The following is a 1,032-nucleotide window of genomic DNA, read 5'->3' as shown; positions in this document are numbered from 1 at the left end:
AAAAAAAAAAAAAAAAACACCCACGTTGTATACCATTTTTTCCCCTCCATTAATATGAGTCTATTTAAATGATACAGCAAATCAGCATTTTTTTAAACCAAAGTCAAATAAACACCGTTTCTGGGTACCTCCTGATTCAGGAAATACAGACCCAATAATGCTCATTACAGGGCAGAGCCATAAAAGTCCTTCTAAAAGGAGAGACAAAAGAAAGAGACACTTTAGTCCTATGTGTCTCTCTCTGATGAGGTCACTTATGAGGTCACAGGGTCATGTGCTTCTCAGGTGCCTGTTTATGGGCCAGGTAAAGGAAGAGGATGCTGGAGAGAGCACTGACCAGGAAGATCACGTCAAACCAGCGGTGGTAAAAGTTAAACTGCAGTTCTCCCAGTACCTCCGTCACTATGGTGCGGTACTCTAAAGGCATGCTCATCCGCATTAGGAGCACAGACGACACAAAATACATGCCCTTCAAACAGACAGCAGAGAGTGGGAGAGTGAGACAGAGATGTCGCACAATTTTGTATATGAGGATTTTTCAAATATTAGTGGGACAAGGAATCAAAAACAGTTATTCTTTAAAATCACCTTCACTTTTTTAAACAATACTGGAACCAAATATTATAACATTTCAATATAACATTTAATAGGTCTGGAACACATATTGTGAAGTGAATTCAGAATTGGAACTGAAAAATATTATTTATGATTCCTATATTACTATGTCATATAATTCATGAGAACTGATTTCTAATATAATATTACACTTTTTTTCCCCAATTCATATATATAGAGAGAGAAAGAGTGACCAGGTTAAAAAAAATTATTAAAAGTGATCCAGTATTTCTGCTGGAAAAACACTAAACAGTTTTTACACTACTGTTCAAAAGTCTGGGCTCAGTAGCTTTTTTTTACATTTCTGAAAGTTTCATGCTCACCAAGTGTATATTTTTTTATAAAGAAATACAATAATATTGTAAAACATTATTAAAATAACTGTTTTCTATTTGAATATACTTTAAAATGTAATTT

General features: G+C 34.1%; 1 protein-coding gene across 1 annotated transcript in view; it reads left to right on the top strand.

The window, feature by feature from the left end:
* LOC107577753 (putative PDZ domain-containing protein PDZK1P1) overlaps positions 1–412 on the top strand; it is a gene marked incomplete at its 3' end in the record, with an annotated part of 8,991 nt that extends 8,579 nt beyond the window's left edge. Inside the window, exon 3 of the mRNA XM_016263790.1 lies at positions 305–412. Coding sequence (XP_016119276.1) covers positions 305–412 — 108 coding nt within the window. The remainder of the gene's footprint in view (positions 1–304) is intronic.
* Between the last annotated feature and the right edge of the window lie 620 nt (positions 413–1,032).

The sequence above is a fragment of the Sinocyclocheilus grahami genome, unplaced genomic scaffold (genome assembly GCF_001515645.1).
Source record: "Sinocyclocheilus grahami isolate Dianchi unplaced genomic scaffold, SAMN03320097.WGS_v1.1 scaffold7088.1, whole genome shotgun sequence".
Classification (NCBI taxonomy): Eukaryota; Metazoa; Chordata; class Actinopteri; order Cypriniformes; family Cyprinidae; genus Sinocyclocheilus; species Sinocyclocheilus grahami.
Note: the sequence above shows the minus strand (reverse complement) of the source record. Positions and strands in the feature narration are given on the sequence as shown.